The sequence below is a fragment of the Lagenorhynchus albirostris genome, chromosome X (genome assembly GCF_949774975.1).
Source record: "Lagenorhynchus albirostris chromosome X, mLagAlb1.1, whole genome shotgun sequence".
Classification (NCBI taxonomy): domain Eukaryota; kingdom Metazoa; phylum Chordata; class Mammalia; order Artiodactyla; family Delphinidae; genus Lagenorhynchus; species Lagenorhynchus albirostris.
In genome coordinates this window covers 93,227,512-93,246,738 of record NC_083116.1, presented here as the reverse complement: position 1 = coordinate 93,246,738, position 19,227 = coordinate 93,227,512, and the positions used below count along the sequence as shown (strand labels likewise).

Below are 19,227 nucleotides of genomic sequence, written 5' to 3'. Positions count from 1 at the left end.
GAAGTGAGTCTAACGTGTCATTTGACAGGTACTCCTGGTCCCCCTCCCAAAAATGATGAATGGCTTGAAAACCGCAGAAGCCATCCATCTCCTTGCTGTGGGGAATAATCCTGATCTGCTTTATTTCCACCATCTGTGGAGGTAATAGGCGCAGCAGCTGTATTCTGCTGAAGAGTAACATGGGTCCCCCTCTGCCGCAAAGGCCATCTCATAACTTAGGGGAACGGGCTGGCGGCAGGACCAGGGCTGAAAGGGAGGGAGGGTAGTGAAGACAATTTTTGACTCACTTGGTTGTGTTTGGTTTCAGTTCATTACCCAACAAACCCAGGGGTGCACACTGAAACACCTGGTGAGAGTCTTAAAGACCAGACACTTAAGGAAAAGAAGTGGAGCTCTAGGCCACCCTACCCCGATGGCCACAAAAACTTAGGAGTCGGCAAGATGGCGCTGCCCAAGTTGCCAGTGAGTTAACTCCTGTGATCTCAAATCGCCAGACCTCTAAATTCCAATTGTGAGCCCAGCACAGATCTCCTTAGGGACCAAATCACCTTATATTTGAAAAGGTAGAAAGCATCTGTGTGTGTGTGTGTGTGTGTGTGTGTGTGTGTGTGTGAGAGAGAGAGAGAGAGAGAGAGAGAGAGAGAGAGAGAGAGAGAGAGAGAAGGAGAGGGACAGAAGAGGGTTTCTCTCTGAAAACTTCCCAGTGCACCAAACACTCTGCAACATTAGCAAGCACATGGTTCAACCCTTGCCCCTCAGCTTCACTGCCACGTATTGTTGGGTGAAATCACTTGAGCCCCAACCATGCCTCTGGGAGGGGGGCAGAGGGAGAGGCTGGGTAGAGTATAATGAGATGATTTTAAAGCCCTGTTAACTTTTTCCATTTTAACTGATATTTCTGGATGAGGCACCAGCTCTCTTGGGAGGCCAGTTCTAAGGCATTCCATGGAGCCCAAAGACAGCTGTAAAAGACTAGCTTGGGGCAGAGCTGCTGGGGAAAGAGTCGCACTTGAATTTCCAGCTATTCCAAGTTCCAATTCGGAAGGCTACAATTAGGGGAGGAGGCTGCCTCTTTACTCCCCAGTCCCATCAGGAACACAGTATGGAATGACCTCAGAATACTCCCTACCTCTTATGGTTTGAGAACCAGGATTTCTTGCTTATTAGTACTGAGGACATATTAATACCCTAATGAAGGCAGAGAGGGGTTGACTCCATTTACAGGGATCACCTGGGCAGAAGGCAGTAGGGCTGGACTTCAGAAGCAGCTCTGCTAGAAATCAAGCCCATGTGTTTCTCCCCGCTGCCCAGTGTACCAGCACAGGACAAGTCTCCGGGATTGCAAAGGTGAACGAGATATCGTTCCTACCCCTAGGAGCTCAGATAGAAACAAAGGTTTAGGGTATCTTAGGGAGCTGTCATTTTAATTCCATTACAGATCCATTCAGGCCTGAAGCAAGCTCTTTGAGTGAGAGAGTCTCCTTATACCTCAACGTTTGCACCCATGAAATGAGGTATCATGCCTACCATCCACTAAAATGTACCTTTTAATGGGCTCAAGGATTTACAAGACATTCTAGGGCCCTAGGCACTATGTCAATACAGAGTGCCACTCCTATTATGAACGGGTAGTAGCTACCACTACATCGAACATTTAAGTCTGATGCTCTGTGCGTTAGTGAAACGACTTCTGACTTCATTTGGCAAGTAAAGTGACCTCATACCAGCTACCACAGCACAAACTGACAGGGGCTGGGTAATCAGATGTGAAGAGATTTTGAAGTGCTGATTCCAGCAGGACTCGTGCTCATAAGGAAAAGACCTAACTGAATCACAAGAAAAATGGAAATGGAGTAGAGGCGAAATCTTCGTACCCACATGCCGGGTCAGGAGAAATTCACAGGTAACAATCTGGAGTGGGTGAAAGAAATCATCCGAATCTTTAGCCACGTAGGTTTTCATCTCCTGATCTGAATTCACACAGCAGCGGGGCTCTACAGATGCTCAACAGCTGCCCAGCTCCATCCCAAGGCAGGTAAAACTGCCCCTGGGCAGAGTGTGTGCTGAACCAAGTCAACAAACTCCGGGCCTGTCTCCCACGGGAGACTGCAGACGTCAGAGGGGCTCTGGCTTAGCGTGCCACAGGAGGGCTGTGTAGAAAGAGAGTCTGGTCAAGGCTCTGGAAAGCCCTGTGGAGTCTGTGGGGAACAATAAGAATGCAGAATATAAATGTAAGCTGCAGGCTGATGGGCCCATTAGGAATTAGGGCAGTCTTTGAAAGGAATCTGCGGAGATGATGCAAAACACCAAGCATGTGACCCAAATCGTGGCAGGGCATATTGGAGGGAGAGGGGAATGGGAATGAGACATTTTCTAATCTGATTAGTCTGAAGTTTCCCCTGAGTGTGGAGAAGGGTCAGTGCACAATTAGAGGCAAAGTTAGACTGCTTAGCGGCTCAGAGGGATGACCCCCTCAGAGCTAAGCCGGGCTCAGAGGCGGATGTGATCTGAGACTGAACCGGCTTCGCAACGAGTTGGGGAATCGTCTTTCTGCCTTTAATGTCAAATCGTCAAGGCAAAGACAAAACAGTCTGCTGAGAGGATGAGAGGATGATGACTTGGTGGCCTCAGTGCTGGATAGGAAACATCTAGGTCCCCCGGAGGCCAGGCTCCCACATTACTGGACTTTCCAGGACAACTCATCCTCGAGGCCATCAAGAGATAATCTAATAAACATCCGCAGCTTCCTGACTAGAAGACAGCTTAATGTGTGAAAGGCATTCAGATCCAACTGTTTAAAAACAAGGCTTCCTCTATGTGGAAGGATGCAGGTCTCTTCCAGTTCATTTCTAAGTCAGAGTGTGTGGTCTACGGTCCCTGATGGAAACTCCTCTCCTAGTCCCCGGTCAGTACTTAGTACCAGGTGCTGTGGCACTGGGGAATTTATGTATGTTATCTCAAGTCACTCTGAGAACCGCGAGGAAGTAGGTGGTGTTATCTCATTCTAGAGGTAAGGAATCTGGGGTTCAGGCAGGTCAAAAATCTTGCACAAGATTACACAGCTAGCAAGTAGATTCAAAGAATATAGGAGACAAGGTAGGGGTAAAACTGTCAAGATGTGACAGGCCACTGCTTATTTTTAGGCAGTAAATCAAACAGGTTAGAAGCAGGTCTCTGTATCTAAGTGGATCAAATGTCTAGTCACAAGTCTTCATTACAAGGTAAGAGACAAAAAAAGGAAATATAAATAGCGCGGTGAGAATCCTTAGGAGGAGATAATCACCGCCAGGCAAGCAAATCCAAGAGGGCTTCATGGATACGGTGCTATTTGAAACGGGTCATATAGAACAAGATTTCAGCGGGTGAAGAAAATTGGAAGCTAGTTCCTACTGAAGAAACAGCAAGAGAAAAGGCAAAAAAGTGGGAATGCAGGAGGAATACATGTGAAATGCTAAATGAGCCATTTGGCTGGACTGTTGGGAATGAGAAGACGAGCTTTGGGAATGTGATAACTGTGGAGAAACTGAGCTCCTAAGCCTGCCTATTTCATCTCAGGTCCTTTACACCGGGATGGCCTATTTATCCCTCATACTGCTGCTAGCAAATGAAAGCAAATAGAGCTGATAGTCTAGAAGATAACCCCAGGTCAATCCAATGCATATACACACATCCAACTGAATTGGCCTCTTCTTGATTCCCCTCCTGATACCTTGGACTCTAGTTCTCCCACATGGGATTTAGTTTTGTCTGCTTCCTTTTGTTTCTTTTTTTGTCTCAGATGAGGACTCCCCACTCCAGCCCCTGCTTGAGAATAATGCCCTAGTGGCAACCCTAAGCCCCACAATGGAGAAGGGGGAGAAGGAGCTCAAAGCTAAGGAGTTTGGTCATTCCTCAGAGAACAAAAAAATGGTACAGAAGGCTTATGAATAGAAGAGTGACACTATGATATTCTTGCTCTTAGAAGGTACTTAGCTGCAAGATGTAAAGATGGATTTAAAAATTTAGAGGCCATTGGAAGAAAGACCAATGTGGAAGCCCTGCCAACAGTCAAGAAGAAAGGTGGGTCAGAACAAGAGTGAAGATGGCGGGAATGGAGGGGAGAGAGTAGATGCAAGGAGTAGAAAGGAGGTAGGACTGTCAAGACATTCTAATCTACTGGCTAGTTGTAGACAATAATTCAAAATGGTTAGAAGCAGAAGATGTGCATTTTAAAGGTTCAGGGGTTAAGTCACAGCTCTTCTTTTTCTAGACTACGTGACTTTAGGCAAAATTTTATCTCTCTAGACCTCAGCATCCTCTTGTAAGATAGGATAATAGCTCTGACCTCACCAAGTTGTCCTCACAAAGTAAATGAGGTAATGTATTCAAAGCAATGATAACAATGCCTAGAACACAGCCCCAAATGTCAGAATTATCAAGATAAGTATGCTGGGGGGGGGGGGCTGGAGTCATGCCACGGTAAGCATAAAAGATGACCAGAGTCTGGGTGGCTAGGAGGGTGGTGCCAGGAAGTCAAGAGTCAGGTTCAGTACAAGAAGTGAGGTGTTTCAGAAAGCAGTTGACTGTGCTTCCCTTTTGCAACATCAGAATCTCTGCACTTTACATCTAGTGTTCTAGCAGGACAGAGCTCTGTGCTAATAACACGAGGTGCTCTTACTGCATGTCTGTGGCCATTAGAAACTACTGCTTTGAAAAATCTGCCCTAAATTTTACATCTAAGACTCTCATAACCAATGAGTTTGTACATTTTCATTTTGTCCCAGGAATCTGTGTGCATATAAGTATATCTTAATGTTAAAAAGATAAAATGATACTTCATAATAGGCTCCCTAACATTCAAAATCATGACTCAGTTTTCCTTTTTAACACTTAAATGGAGATGTGTCATCGGTAATAAATAAAAAGTCAAGGGTAAATCAAGGGCAATTAAAGGTAGATGTAAAACCAGGAATAGGGCTTCCCTGGTGGCGCAGTGGTTGAGAGTCCGCCTGCCGATGCAGGGGACACGGGTTCGTGCCCCGGTCCGGGAAGATCCCACATGCCGCGGAGCGGCTGGGCTCGTGAGCCATGGCCGCTGAGCCTGCGCGTCCGGAGCCTGTGCTCCACAACAGGAGAAGCCACAACAGTGAGAGGCCCGCGTACCGCAAAAAAAACAAAAAACAAACAAACAAAAAACCAGGAATAGTCTCTGAAACAAAAATATGCAGGACATTGCCCATGAGGGTGGAGTTCTCACTTACCTGGAGAGTAAGGATCCCAGAAGATCATCATTCAAAGGTAATCAGGAGGACCTGCACAGCCTTTTGATGTCTTTGCTGGGTAATCATTTTTCCCTGCATTAAAACAAAGTAAATGGGCTTGTATATACTTTGTGTCTCTTGAGTAACAATTACACTCTATAGGAAAGAAAACACAGATGTGTCCTAAAAGCATGCACCTGGAAATAAGTATGAAAACTGGTACTGGAATCACAGTAAGGAAAAACAGTAATACTGCATTTCACCAACTGTTTTTCCATTTCACAAGTCACTAGATTCTGTCCTTACAAAGGCCTTTCCATCAAGATTCAGATTCTTGGTTGGTGATAGTACAGCCTATTAAGGCTGTAGCCACGAGTGTTGCTCTAAGTAATCGATCTGCATTCTTGACCACTAGTCAAAAATGGTTCTGATATTTGAAAACATCTCTTAATCTGACAGGCATCTAGAGCCTCCAACACAAGTATTATATGACTGGAGGGTGTTTTTCTAGTCTTTTCCTTGGACCCAAACCTTATAACCTAGAAGCCCCAACCGGGGCCTTAACATTCACCTCAATTTTTTCTCCAGACCAGCCGAACAGTCATTTTCCCCAGCCTGCTGAGGGCACAGAAATGCTTGTCCAATGTTCTAACTCAGACAGTGTTCTTCCAGGCATCAGGCAAAATTAGAACCAACAGGAAAGAAAGTGGGCTTCTTTCTTTGCAGTAGTTTATAAAATGATAGGAGAATGTTTATGTCTAGAATTGGAGCTTGTTGGATCTGGAGAACCTCAGAGTTGTCTGATCAACTAGCCCCATTTTCCCAGGAGGTGTTCCTTTAGCGAAGGAGGGTCACAATTCTCACCCTGGGAAGGGGTACCACTAGGGTGGACGGTAAGGCCAGGGTCATGCAAAGCTCAGGCCACACATCCTCCAGGAGGCTCAGAGAAGCTTAAAGATTCAAGGAAAAATACCATCTTTATAACAACTCAACAAGGTTGTATTATGGATTAGGAAAAAAACCATTCACAACTAAAATAAACTATGGGACCTTCAACGATATTTAGGGTATGTAGGTAGCCACTTGGGGTGCAGACTTCAGGTTTGGGGATGAAGGAAGGGGTCATGGGGGAAAGAGATGGTAGTGGTCTGTAGTAATAAAATCAGAGGCTAGAGTTTGATCTAAGGTTTTCTAACTCCAGTTGAGTATTCCGCCCCCCCCCACTATATCAGTCTGTGGATAAGATGAACACCAAAATATATTAAGATGGAGCTCCAGTTGTTTGTAACAGTGACTTAATAAAGCTCAATGCAAACACGATAAATGTATACCAAAAAAAAAAAAAAACAAATCGAAATAGATTATGCTGAGCTTCATTATCTTCAAGGAGAAATAATTTCAAAGAAATTCTATATAAAGTATACTTGCAAATTCCCTGTTCTGTGTATTATAAAAGTCACACTTATAAATCCCACTTATCACTAAAATAATGTAAAGAGACGACATCTCAGAATTAAACCTTCTAACATTGATTTACTATGTTTCAATTGAAAGCCTCTAGAAACCAATTAAAAGAAAATGCAAAGGGGCAATCCTATTCTTTTGAAGATACAGGGCCCCCCCTATTCCATCAACAAGCAAAGCTCACCATCCATCACTATGAAATATTTGTACCCAGATAATCTCCAAAAATGATTTAAGGTGGCTTTGCTACATGGTGGAGTATGAGAAGACATGTCAATTTTCTTTTTGCCCTTTTTGATAAAATACAAATTCCTTCATTAGTCAGGTTCACAGAAACGTAAATGATTTATTAGAATCAATAAAATAAAAGCTTACTTTTCCCGATCTTGGTATACACAGGTAGCAATGAGTCTTTCAAAATTCTCAAAAGTATTTTTCTTGAGCTGTTCATGGGCCTGTGCAATTAGGACATTCGTATCTGGACGGGGATCCTCAGGCACCTGGTAGTGACGTGTAATGGTTATAACTTCTTAGTCTGTGAGTTTCCCGACAGATGCATCATTATTTCTCTGTAAAGAAAATGGAAAAACACTCAAGAAATTATATCTAAGACTATTTTACCTTTCTTTCTATTAAAAATATCCAAATCCCACTTTACAAGACTTTACCAACTGCCCAGAGACAGGTTATTATTTTTCTTTAATTTAATTTCTCTACCTATGAGCAACAGGAAGGCACGTGTGCTAGAATGGAAAACAATAAGCACAACAGCTTATAAATAAAATGGCACTTTGCCCAGAGTCAAACTTCTACCACATAACAGCCTACAACCAGGAAGTAAATTCTTAAAGTCCTCGAATGGTCAAAAATCCTGTGACTAAATACGTGATTTCATTCAATACCTATTAATCTTACTGTATACAAAATAGTAACAGACTTGGGGTTCTGTTTTCCCAGGGTATAAAGCTTATAAATCAGTAAGTTAGAAAGGTGTTTTGGAGACGGGGAAAGCGATTATGCACATTTCTGTAGTAAAAAGTAAAAACTCACACACCCTACCAGTGAGAGAAAAAAGTGAAAAGTGAAAAGAACTGTGTAAAGGTACAGTTGTCTGAGTCTTTAGAAGGCAAATGGCACTGATATCATTTGGCAGAGCAAACAAACAAACAACAACAAAAAAACAAATGACAGCAACACATTCACAATGAGGCCTCAAAGCTTAACAAATTGGCTGACATGTTTTCAATATATTCGCTATATGAAAGCCATAACCCATGCAACAGGCATTAGAAAGAATTACATCAAAATGGTTAAAATGCAAACTGTTATGGTGGTTAAATGAATAAGCTTCCACCATCTAGAAAATCTACTTACTGGAAAAAAATTCAGTTCCCAAGAATCCCAAATAAATGAGGGAATACAAGATTTGTTCTTCTGTTATAGACTGGTCTTTTGGAATAATACGGTTTTTAGTTCTTTTAAATATTTCTTGTCATTTTCACTATCATTTAAGAGATCTATAGGTTCTTCTGGTCAAGAATTTCCTTAGATAGAGTGTAGGAAAGCCCACAGCTATGATGTTGACCTACCTGAAGGAACTGTATTTCACCTACATCCGCTTATTAGGGTCTCTGGGGTTTTTGTTTTGTTTTGCTTTGCTTTTGTTTTTTTAACAGGAAATGGAGGCCAAATTCAACCAAGAGGACCCCACCATTGCAGCAAGTCAGTTTGGATTAGACGATCAATCAGTAACATTGGCCGGGGGCTCACTATCTGGAAAACACTGTAGTCACTTTGGCATCTGAACTTTTCAGAGTCTATAATCTATTTGGGCTGTCCAGGCATCCAGATGAGCTCCCTAGCTACTAACTGGGAGGGCCACTTGAATGAACTGAGTAATAATAATAACCCTCACCACTTGTTGAGTTCTTGCTATGTGCCAGGTCCTGTGCTGCTGGGTCCTTCTGGCATGGATCATCTCATCTGGCCCAGAAGGTAGATACTAGTATTAGCCCCATGCTACAGATGAGAACACTGAGGCAGAGAAATGTGAAGTAATATGTCCAATGTCACGAAGTCAGAATGCAAACCCCTGCAGTCTGGCTCCAGAGCCCATGCTCCTGCATACTATTCTGTCCCTCTTCTGTTGGGACGCAGAAGAAAGAGTGACCGCATGGAGTGGGGCTCATTCAGGGAAAGCTGAAGACAGTGGCTTTTGAGCTGATTTTTTAACAGACCTCTCTATTCCCTTTTCCGTCCATGACCTGTGCTTTGAGGGCTATCACTAACCCGCATAAATAAGTAAGAGAAAGTAATTTCAGAAACCCTGAGTCACCAACCATCTCTGACAGAGAGCCAAGTGACCACGGAGGAACCACTCCAAGGGAAGCCCCTGGCTCATTTACAACACTGGTCATGGAATAATCAGTCATGACACATGCACAGAATTGAACACTACGCAACCATGAAAAGTAGGCTGTTGACTGGTATTAATTGGTATGAAAGACATCCATGCTATGTTGATAAATGTAGTATGATCCCAATGAAACTAAAGATACCGGTACATATTGACATATATATGCACAGAAAAAAAGACTGGAAGGATCCATACCAAAACATCTATAGCATCATCCCTGATTGCTGAGCTTTCTTTATATATAGGTATAAAAATGATTTTATACCTATATATAAAATGTCTGCTTTTTCTGAATTTTTATAATTATCAAATATTACTTTTTTTTTTTTTTTTTTTGCGGTACGTGGGCCTCTCACTGTTATGGCTTCTCCTGTTGCAGAGCACAGGCTCCGGACGCGCAGGCTCAGCGGCCATGGCTCACAGGCCTAGCTGCTCCATGGCATGTGGGATCTTCCCGGACTGGGGCACGAACCCGTGTCCCCTGCATTGGCAGGCAGACTCTCAACCACTGCGCCACCAGGGAAGCCCCAAATATTACTTTTATCGTCAGAAAAATACCCATTTGAAATCTTTTTCTTTTTGAGGATAGAAAATGGCATGAAGAAGAAGTTGGCACACTCCCAAGGACGAGGGAAAAGAGCATCTGCAGCAATAACTAGAAACTTACCACGTACCTTTAACTAAACCTGCTCTAGCCCCACCAGGTCATAAAAGTTTATTTTCCTCTAGAGGGGTGGGATAGGGAGGGTGGGAGGAAGACGCAAGAGGGAGGACGTATGGGGATATATGTATATGCATAGCTGATTCATTTTGTTATAAAGCAGAAACTAACACACCATTGTAAAGCAATTATACTCCAATAAAGATGTTTAAAAAAAAAGTTTATTTTCCTTTTCATTGGATAAACTGAAATTATCCTGACCTCACTGCAGTGAAAATTTATATCTGCTGTGTTCTGCATGCCTGGGTTTTAAACACCTCAGTATTCCACTGCTTTCCATGTCTTTTCTTTTTAAATTTTATTATTTTTTAACAACTTTATTGGAGTATAATTGCTTTACAATGGTGTGTTAGTTTCTGCTTTATAACAAAGTGAATCAGCTATACATATACATATATCCCCATATCTCCTCCCTCTTGCGTCTCCCTCCCACTCTCCCTATCCTACCCCTCTAGGTGGTCACAAAGCACGGAGCTGATCTCCCTGTACAATGCGATGCGGCTGCTTCCCACTGGCTGTCTATTTTACATTTGATAGTATATATGTATGTCCATGCTACTCTCTCACTTCGTGCCAGCTTACCCTTCCCCCTCCCCATGTCCTCAAGTCCATTCTCTACATCTGTGTCTTTATTCCTGTCCTGCCCCTAGGTTCTTCAGAACCATTTTTTTTTCTTTAGACTCCATATATATGTGTTAGCATACGGTATTGGTTTTTCTCTTTCTGACTTACTTCACTCTGTATGACAGTCTCTAGGTCCATCCACCTCACTACAAATAACTCAATTTCGTTTCTTTTTTATGGCTGAGTAATATTCCATTGTATATATGTGCTACATCTTCTTTAACCATTCAGCTGTCGATGGACACTTAGGTTGCTTCCACGTCCTGGCTATTGTAAATAGAGCTGCAATGAACATTGCTGTACATGACTCTTTTTGAATTATGGTTTTCTCAGGGTATATGCCCAGTAGTGGGATTGCTGGGTCATATGGTAGTTCTATTTTTAGTTTTTTAAGGAAGCTCCATGCTGTTCTCCATGGTGGCTGTATCAATTTACATTCCCACCAACAGTGCAAGACGGCTCCCTTTTCTCCACACCTTCTCCAGCATTTATTGTTTCTAGAGTTTTTGATGGCCATTCTGACCAGTATGAGGTGATACCTCATTGAAGCTTTGATTTGCATTTCTCTAATGATTAGTGATGTTGAGCATCCTTTCATGTGTTTGTTGGCAATCTGTATATCTTCTTTGAAGAAATGTCTATTTAGGTCTTTGGCCCATTTTTGGACTGGGTTGTTTGTTTTTTTGATATTGAGCTGCATGAGCTGCTTGTATATTTTGGAGATTAATCCTTTGTCAGTCGCTTCATTTGCAAATATTTTCTCCCATTCTGAGGGTTGTCTTTTTGTCTTGTTTATGGTTTCCTTTGCTGTGCAAAAGCTGTTAAGTTTCATTAGGTCCCATTTGTTTATTTTTGTTTTTATTTCCATTTCTATAGGAGGTGGGTCAAAAAGGATCTTGCTGTGATGTATGTCATAGAGTGTTCTGCCTATATTTTCCTCTAGGAGTTTTAGAGTGTCTGGCATTACATTTAGGTCTTTAATCCATTTTGAGTTTATATTTGTGTATGGTGTTAGGGAGTGTTCTAATTAATTTCATTCTTTTACATGTAGCTGTCCAGTTTTCCCAGCACCACTTATTGAAGAGGCTGTCTTTTCTCCATTGTATATTCTTGAATCCTTTAGCAAAGATAAGGTGACCATATGTGTGTGGGTTCATCTCTAGGCTTTCTATCTTGCTCCACTGATCTATATTTCTGTTTTAGTGCCAGTACCATACTGCCTTAATTACTGTAGCTTTGTAGTATAGTCTGAAGTCAGGGAGCCTGATTCCTCCAGCTCCATTTTTCACTCTCAAGATTGCTTTGGCTACTCAGGGTCTTTTGCGTTTCCATACAAATTGTGAAATTTTTTGTTCTAGTTCTGTGAAAAATGCCAGTGGTAGTTTGATAGGGATTGCTCTGAATCTGTAGATTGCTTTGGGTAGTAGAGTCATTTTCAGAATGTTGATTCTTCCAATCCAAGAACATGGTATATCTCTCCATCTGTCTGTATCATCTTTAATTTCTTTCATCAGTGTCTTATAGTTTTCTGCATACAGGTCTTTTGTCTCCTTAGGTAGGTTTATTCCTAAATATTTTATTCTTTTTGTTGCAATGGTAAATGGGAGTGTTTCCTTAATTTCTCTTTCAGATTTTTCATCATTAGTGTACAGGAATGCAAGAGATTTTTGTGCATTAATTTTATATCCTGCTACTTTACCAAATTCATTGATTAGCTCTAGTAGTTTTCTGGTAGCATCTTTGGGATACTCTAGGTATAGCATCATGTCATCTGCAAACAGTGACTGTTTACATCTTCTTTTCCAATTTGGATTCCTTTTATTTCTTTGTCTCCTCTGATTGCTGTGGCTAAAACTTCCAAAACTATGTTGAATAATAGTGGTGAGAGTGGACAACCTTGTCTTGTTCCTGATCTTAGTGGAAATGGTTTCAGTTTTTCACCATTGAGAATGATGTTGGCTGTGGGTTTGTCATATATGGCCTTTATTATGTTGAGGTAAGTTCCCTCTATGCCTACTTTCTGCAGGGTTTTTATCATAAATGAGTGTTGAATTTTCTTGAAAGCTTTTTCTGCATCTATTGAGATGATCATATGGTTTTTCTCATTCAATTTGTTAATATGGTTTATCACATTGATTGATTTGCATATACTGAAGAATCCTTGCATTCCTGGGATAAATCCCACTTGATCATGGTGTATGATCCTTTTACTGTGCTGTTGGATTCTGTTTGCTAGTATTTTGTTGAGGATTTTTGCATCTATGTTCATCAGTGATATTGGTAGGTAGTTTTCTTTTTTTGTGAAATCTTTGCCTGGCTTTGGTATAACGGTGATGGTGGCCTCGTAGAATGAGTTTGGGAGTGTTCCTGCCTCTGCTATACTTTGGAAGAGTTTGAGAAGGATAGGTGATAGCTCTTCACTAAATGTTTGATAGAATTCACCTGTGAATCCAGCTGGTCCTGGGTTTTTGTTTGTTGGAAGATTTTTAATCACAGTCTCAATTTCAGTGCTTGTGATTGGTCTGTTTATATTTTCTATTTCTTCCTGGTTCAGTCTCAGGAGGTTGTGTTTTTCTAAGAATTTGTCCATTTCTTCCATGTAGTCCATTTTATTGGCATATACTTGCTTGTAGTTATCTCTCATGATCCTTTGTATTTCTGCAGCGTCAGTTGTTACTTTTATTTCATTTCTAATTCTATGGATTTGAGTCTTCTCCCTTTTTTTCTTGATGAGTCTGGTTAATGGTTTATCAATTTTGTTTATCTTCTCAAAGAACCAGCTTTTAGTTTCATTGATCTTAGCTATTGTTTCCTTCATTTCTCTTTCATTTATTTCTGATCTGATCTTTATGATTTCTTTTCTTCTGCTAACTTTGGGGGTTTTTTGTTCTTCTTTCTCTAATTGCTTTAGCTGTAAGGTTAGGTTGTTTATTTGAGATGTTTCTTGTTTCTTGAGGTAGGATTGTATGGCTATAGACTTCCCTCTTACAACTGCTTTTGCTGCATCCCATAGGTTTTGGGTCGTCGTGTTTTCATTGTCATTTGTTTCTGGGTATTTTTTGATTTCCTCTTTGATTTCTTCAGTGATCTCTTGGTTATTTAGTAGTGTTTTGTTTAGCCTCCATGTGTTTGTATTTTTCACAGATTTTTTCCTGTAATTGATATCTAGTCTCATAGCATTGAGGTCAGAAAAGATACTTGATACGATTTCAATTTTCGTAAATTTACCAAGGCTTGGTTTCTGACCCAAGAGATGATCTATCCTGGAGAATGTTCCATGAGCACTTGAGAAGAAAATGTATTCTGTTGTCTTGGATGGAATGTCCTATCAATATCAATTAAGTCCATCTTGTTTAATGTATCATTTAAAGCTTGTGTTTCCTTATTTATTTTCATTTTGGATGATTTGTCCATTGGTGAAAGTGGGGTGTTAAAGTCCCCTTCTATGATTTTGTTACTGTTGATTTCCCCTTTTATGGCTGTTAGCATTTGCCTTAAGTATTGAGATGCTCCTATGTTGGGTGCATAAATATTTACAATTGTCATATCTTCTTCTTGGATTGATCCCTTGATCATTACGTAGTATCCTTCTTTGTCTCTTGTAATAGTCTTTGTTTTAATGTCTATTTTGTCTGATATGAGAATTGCTACTCCAGCTTTCTTTTGATTTCCATTTGCATGGAATATCTTTTTCCATCCCTTCACTTTCAGTCTATATGTGTCCCTCGGCCTGAAGTGGGTCTCTTGTAGACAGCATATATACAGGTCTTGTTTATTTATTTATTTATTTTTGCGGTACGCGGGCCTCTCACTGTTGTGGCCTTGACTGTTGCAGAGCACAGGCTCCGGATGCACAGGCTCAGTGGCCATGGCTCACAGGCCTAGCCGCTCTGTGGCATGTGTGATCTTCCTGGACCAGGGCACGAACCCGTGTCCCCTGCATCGGCAGGTGGACTCTCAACCACTGCGCCACCAGGGAAGCCGCGGGTCTTGTTATTGTATCCATTCAGCCAGTCTGTGTCTTTTGGTTGGAGAATTTAATCCATTTACCTTTAAGGTAGTTACTGATATGTGTGTTCCTATTACCATTTTCTTAATTGTTCTGGGTTTGTTATTGTAGGTCTTTTCCTTCTCTTGTGTTTCCTGCCTAGAGAAGTTCCTTTAGCATTTGTTGTAAAGTTGGTTTGGTGGTTCTGAATTCTCTTAGCTTTTGCTTGTCTGTAAAGGTTTTAATTTCTCCATTGAATCTGAATGAGGTCCTTGCTGGGTAGACCAGTCTTGGTTGTAGGTTTTTCTCTTTCATCACTTTAAATATGTCCTGCCACTCCCTTCTGGCTTGCAGAGTGTCTGCTGAAAGATCAGCTGTTAACCTTATGGGGATTCCCTTGTATGTTATTTGTTCCTTTTACCTTGCTGATTTTAATATTTTTTCTTTGTATTTAATTTTTGACAGTTTGATTAATATGTGTCTTGGTGTGTTTCTCCTTGGATTTATCCTGTATGGGACTCTGTGTTTCCTGGACTTGATTAACTATTTCCATTCCCATATTAGGGAAGTTTTCAACTGTAATCTCTTCATATATTTTCTCAGTCCCTGTCTTTTTCTCTCCTTCTTCTGGGACACCTATAATTTGAATGTTGGTGTGTTTAATGTTGTCCGAGAGGTCTCTGAGATGGTCCTCAATTCTTTTCATTCTTTTTTCTTTATTCTGCTGCGCAGTAGTTATTTCCACTATTTTATCTTCCAGGTCACTTATCTGTTCTTCTGTCTCAGTTATTCTGCTATTGATTCCTTCTAGAGAATTTTTAATTTCATTTATTTTGTTGTTCATCATTGTTTGCTCTTTAGTTCTTCTAGGTCCTTGTTAAATGTTTCTTGTATTTTCTCTATTCTATTTCCAATATTTTGCATCATCTTTACTATCATTACTCTGAATTCTTTTTCAGGTAGACTGCCTATTTCTTCTTCATGTGTTTGGTCTGGTGGGTTTTTACCTTGCTCCTTCATCTGCTGTGTGTTTTCCTGTCTTCTCCTTTTGCTTAACTTACTGTGTTTGGGGTCTCCTTTTCTCAGGCTGCAGGTTCATAGTTCCCATTGTTTTTGGTGTCTGCCCCCAGTGGGTAAAGTTGATTCAGTGGGTTGTGTAGGCTTCCTGGTGGAGGGGACTGGTGCCTGAGTTCTGGTGGGTGAGGCTGTATCTTGTCTTTCTGGTGGGCAGGACTGTGTCTGTTGGTGTGTTTTGGGGTGTCTGTGAACTTATTATGATTTTAGGCAGCCTCTCTGCTAATGGGCAGGGTTGTGTCCCTGTCTTGCTAGTTGTTTGGCATAGGGTGTTCAGCACTGTAGCTTGCTGGACGTTGAGTGGAGCTGGGTCATAGCGTTGAGATGGAGATCTCTGAGAGAGCTTTCGCCGTTTGATATTACATGGGGCCGGGAGGTCTTTGGTGGGCCAGTGTCCTGAACTCGGCTCTTACCCCCTCAGAGGCTCAGGCCTGATGCCTGGCTGGAGCACCAAGGCTCTGTCAGCCACCAGCTCAGAAGAAAAAGGAGAGAATAAAAAAAGAAAGAAAGAAAGTAAAATAAAATAATTAAACAATTAAAACGTTAAAAATTATTAAAAATGAAAAATTAAAAATGTCCTGCCACTCCCTTCTGGCTTGCAGAGTGTCTGCTGCAAGTAATATGTATGGCATGAAAAAAAAGAAAGTAATAAAAAAAAGAAAGAAAGAGAGAGCAATCAAACCAAAACACAAGTCCAGCAATGATAAAAAGAGCTGAAAAGTATACTTAAAAAAAAACAGTGGGGGGTGGGGGTCACGGTGTGATGAATTGGGCGATCGGGATTGACATGTATATACTGATGTGCATAAAATGGATGACTAATAAGAACGTGCTGTATAAAAAATAAATTTAAAAAAATACATTATGGATAGATAAGTATAAGCAAAATAGCTTTAATCTTGGGATTATATTATAACCTGTCATCACACAGCATTTTGTTAAGGCACAAGACTTCTAAGAAGTGTTAGTAGAGATAAATAATAACAGAGACTCAACCTTGTTAAGCAGCATTTGTTTCTACATCAAATGACAGGACAGACTTATGTCATCTTCCTTGTCAAATGCTGTATTTACTTTTACAGTGTTCCAACTTCGTTACTGAAAGATCCTGTACCCATTTTCTTCTTGGGGAATGAATAACCATAAAATAATAATTTGTTTAAGTGTTAGAAGTGTTATAAATAATAAAGTAATTTCAATGATCTGTAAAAAAACTCCAAAAAAAGCAAAAAAACCGATAGAATCCTAGGACAAATGGTAAAAGCAAAGGTATACAGACAAAATCACACAAAGAAGCATACACACACATACTCACAAAGGAGAAAAAGGAAAAAAAATATATATATATATTTAAAAAAAGGAAGAGAGCAACCAAATCAGTAAACAAATCTACCAATGATAATAAGCTCTAAATACTAAACTAAGATAAACATAAAACCAGAAACAAATGAGATGCAGAAAGCAAACCCCAAGTCTACAGTTGATCCCAAAGTCCACTGCCTCAATTTTGGGATGATTCATTGTCTATTCAGGTAGTCCAGAGATGCAGGGTACATCAAGTTGATTGTGGAGATTTAATCTGCTGCTCCTGAGGCTGCTGGGAGAAATTTCCCTTTCTCTTCTTTGTTTGCACAGCTCCTGGGGTTCAGCTTTGGATTTGGCCCCGCCTCTGCTTGTAGATCACCTGAGGGCATCTGCTCCCCACTCAGACAGGACAGGGTTAAAGGAGCAGCTGATTAGGGGGCTCTGGCTCACTCAGGCTGGGGGGAAGGAGGGGTGTGGAGTGCGGGGCAAGCCTGCGGCAGCAGAGGTCAGCATGACGTTGCACCAGCCTGAGGCGTGCCGTGTGTTCTCCCGGGGAAGTTGTCCCTGGATCCCGGGACCCTGGCAGTGGCAGGCCGCACAGGCTCCCGGGAGGGGAGTTGCAGAGAGTGAGCTGTGCTCGCACACAGGCTTCTTGGTGGCCGCAGCAGCAGCCTTAGCGTCTCATGCCCGTCTCTGGGGTTCATGCTGATAGCTGCAGCTCGCGCCTGTCTCTGGAGCTCATTTAGGCAGTGCTCTGAATCCCCTCTCGTCGCGCACCCTGAAACAATAGTCTCTTGCCTCTTAGGCAGGTCCAGACTTTTTCCCAGACTCCCTCCTGGCTAGCTGTGGCGACTAGCGCCCTTCAGGCTGTGTTCACGCCGCCAACCCCAGTCCTCTCCCTGGGATCCGACCAAAACCTGAGCCTCAGCTCCCAGCCCCGCCTGCCCCGGCGGGTGAGCAGACAAGCCTCTCGGGCTGATAAGTACCGGTCAGCACCGATCCTCTGTGCGGGAATCTCTCTGCTTTGCCCTCCGCACCCCTGTTGCTGCGCTCTCTACCATGGCTCCGAAGCTTCCCTCTTCCACCACCCGCAGTCTCCACCCGCGAAGGGGTTTCCTAGCGTGTGGAAACCTTTCCTCCTTCACAGCTCCCTCCCACTGGTGCGGGTCCCGTCCCTATTCTTTTGTCTCTGTTTTTTCTTTTCTCTTTTGCCCTACCCAGGTACGTGGGGAGTTTCTTGCCTGTTGGGAAGTCTGAGGTCTTCTGCCGGTATTCAGTAGGTGTTCTGTAGGAGTTGTTCCACGTGTAGATGGGTTTCTGATGTCTTTGTGGGGAGGAAGGTGATCTCCACGTCTTACTCCTCCGCCATCTTGAAGCTATCTCGCTTTCCATGTCTTTATGTGAGGATTCCAAACAAGCTGCCCCACACTTAAAGCCGCCCTCAGTCGTGCAGGACACCAGGGGCCCCTGAGTGGCGGCCAGGGTGGCTGCTGCACCCACACGAGCCAGGTCCTGGCACCAGCGATCCCAGTCAGGCAGTGCAAGCCTCGCCCTACTAAACCCTTTGCCCTGTGTTTGCCACGTGTCCCTTCTTTAGGACCCACCTCACCCTGTCAAACTTTAATGGGCTTCACCAAGAATGAGGAATCTTTTCAAAAGTAGCACATTCTGTTTCTTTTTATTGTGGTGAAATACACAGAACACAAAATCTGCCACTAGTGGCATTTAGTGCATTCATAATGTCATGCAACCACACCTCTATTTGTTCCAAAGTATTTCTATCACCCCAAAGAAGCAATCACTCCAGTTTCTTCCTTCCCCCAGCCCTCTCCCCACCTGGCCACCACTAATCTGCTTTCTATCTCTGCAGACTACCTATCTGGATATTTCATATAAATGGAGTTATGCAGGATGGTCTTTTGTGTCTGGCTTTTCTCGCTTAGCATAATGTGTTCATGTTCATACATGTTGCAGCAGGTATCAGTACTTCCTTCCTTTTTATGGCTGAATAATTGTCCATTGTTCGAATGTACCACATTTTGCTTATCTATTCATGCATCAGTGGACATCTGGGGTTGTTTCCCCCTTTTGGTTACTGTGAATAGTGCTGCTATGAACATTCATGTACAAGTTTTTGCTTGAACACCTGTTTTCAATTCTTTAGGTATATACCTAGGAGTAGAATCACTGGGTCATAAGTAATTTTATGTTTAACTTATTGAGGACCCACCAAAATGTTTTCTGCATACTCCATTTTCGCTAGCAGCAGTCACAAAAACAAAGGTCCAACTTCCATCACACATAGCCCTTTCTCACTTAAACCTTCAGAGTGAACCTCAAATACGATCTGAGAGCAAAGTCTCATCTTGGTACTTCCTGCCCCATCATTTAAGGA

General features: G+C 42.1%; 1 protein-coding gene across 1 annotated transcript in view; it reads right to left on the bottom strand.

The window, feature by feature from the left end:
• The window catches only part of EFHC2 (EF-hand domain containing 2), a 203,224-nt gene that overhangs the window by 24,538 nt on the left and 159,459 nt on the right, over positions 1-19,227 (bottom strand). The window contains 2 exon segments of the mRNA XM_060137356.1: positions 5,241-5,333; positions 7,080-7,271. Of these exon segments, the coding sequence (XP_059993339.1) occupies positions 5,241-5,333; positions 7,080-7,271 (285 nt within the window).